At 60.8% G+C, this 2,044-nt stretch overlaps 1 protein-coding gene across 1 annotated transcript; it reads right to left on the reverse strand.

The window, feature by feature from the left end:
• Window positions 1-161: 161 nt before the first annotated feature.
• On the reverse strand, window positions 162-869 carry MNEG_5698 (dihydroorotase; the record flags this gene model as incomplete). Its single annotated transcript, XM_014045820.1, has 3 exons — window positions 162-214; window positions 298-469; window positions 696-869. The coding sequence occupies 3 exons, from the start codon at window positions 867-869 to the stop codon at window positions 162-164; spliced, it is 399 nt and encodes a 132-aa protein (XP_013901274.1).
• Between the last annotated feature and the right edge of the window lie 1,175 nt (window positions 870-2,044).

Consider the following 2,044-nt stretch of genomic DNA (forward strand, 5'->3'; position numbering starts at 1 on the left):
GTATGAACACGGCCTCGCGGTCAAACATGTCCACGGCGTCATCAGTCACCTCCCCGTGGAGCAGCAGCGGCACTCCCAGTTCAGCCATGGCACGCAGTGCGGGCAGCACCCTGTCCAGCGACGTCACTCCAGAGTCTTTGGGGGACAGCGGAGGAGGTGGGTCAGCAAGCAGCAGTAGATGCGGCTGCGACGGTGAGCAGCCGGCGCATCATACCTGCCACCGCGGAGGACCGCGGGGTGCACCAGGTGGCAAATCAAGCTCGTCAGGGCGCACGCACGCTTGCCGCATGCCCCCACCCGAGTTGGTGGTGGCGCCCGCCGGGTAGAGCTTGAAGGCCGCCACCCCGGCGTCCCTGGCGCGCGCCACCTCCTCCGGGGGCGTGTTGTCTGTCAGGTAGAGCGTCATGAGGGGGGCGAAGGCGCTGCCGGGGGGCAGGGCCGCCGTGATGCGCGCCTTGTACTCCAGGGCCTGCCACGTGGGTTGGGGCCAAAGAGGGGGCGCTGACGAGCACGGCGGGACAGGTGAGGTGTTGGAGACTGCGCAATGAGGCAGCAGTGCGGCGATGCAGGCTCGCAGAGTCGCAGGGTCACGACGCTGAAGCAACGTTGTGCCGCTGCACAGTAACCGGGAACTCCGCTTGGACGCACACTTTGGCATGTTTGCAGCCCCTTGGCCCCTCGCTACCCGGGCCCACCATGTCTGTCGTGGACACGGGGGGCACCAAGTTGGGCATGATGATGGCGCGCGAGAAGTGGGCGGCCGTGTGGGGCACCACCGACCGCATGCTGTCGCCGTCACGCAGGTGCAGGTGCCAGTCATCAGGCGCGGTGATCTGCAGCCGCTGCGCTGCACTGCTGGCTGCGCGCATGCCTGAACGCGGCGCCAACAGTCGTGGCCGGCTGTTGCACCTGGCACCGTCGAGCCGCCGAAGAACCCCTGCGGTCAAGACCAGCACAACCAGCAGGATGAGCACCCAGCCATTGCAACATCAAAGCGCAAGACATGTTTATGGGCGCGCTGTGTCTCATGACATGATGTGCAGGGCGCCATGCCTGGGGGTCTGCTGCGGAGACGGCACCAGCAGCCAGGCGTCGCACCGTGCACGCTGTTGAGGCCGCGGCACGCCCCGTTCAAACATCGAGTCCCGGCCATCTATCTAGGTAGTGCCTCGCTCGTTGAGAAGGATTAAATGCACAATACAGACCCTCGGAGACCACTTATGAATTGCAGCGCTTCGGGAGTTCGGAAGAGGAGCGGATGTAAGTGAAGCTCAAAGGCTTACCGATACGTTTGAATCAACGAAAACATGCGATCTGCAGATCGTTGATGATCTGGCAGTGCGGGGTCAATAGCTGCACGACATTTGATCGAATGCGTACATCGCCTAAGATTGCAACCCATGTACAGTAAGTAAGCCACAGCCAGCTCCAGCTCTCGTGGGCTCTGGTGTGTGATGTTGACCTGTGTGCCTGAAGGTCAAATGCGTCTCACTCTGGCAGGTCTACAACCATTGAAGGGCGCCGCAGCATTGGTGAGCTGACTATGTGAAACAGTGACTCCGCGTGCAGAAGACCAAGACTCGGCTTCTGGCTACAGGGTCACGGGTGAACCAGGTGCTGTACACAGGGGGATGATGAGCACACACGACTGCATCATTGTAAGCCCCAAAAAACGCAACCAAATGCACCACCACAAACATCGCTCTCAAATCCCCTCATTGGCACTGCAAGGTGTGCATTGTGCAGTACCACACTGTGCGCAGTATGCGTGGCCAAGGCAAGCCCACCTCGGTTGAACGCATGTACACTACATATTCACTCGGTCCTGGCTGGTGTTAGCTCAAGCTGAAAGTTGCACGCGCCGTTCATTCCTTGGTTCGTCGATGGCACCAGCATCAAACTGTTGAAAGAGCGGAAGCGCCCCAATTTATTAAGCGTTGCGTCCTTGTTGCCCATGCACACCGCATCCTGCAACCGTCTCTGCGCTCCCCCCCCCCCCCAGACACCACTGGTAAATCTAAGCAAACCGCTGACCTTGCACGAA

Source organism: Monoraphidium neglectum (assembly GCF_000611645.1).
Source record: "Monoraphidium neglectum strain SAG 48.87 unplaced genomic scaffold scaffold00868, whole genome shotgun sequence".
NCBI classification, from domain to species: Eukaryota; Viridiplantae; Chlorophyta; class Chlorophyceae; order Sphaeropleales; family Selenastraceae; genus Monoraphidium; species Monoraphidium neglectum.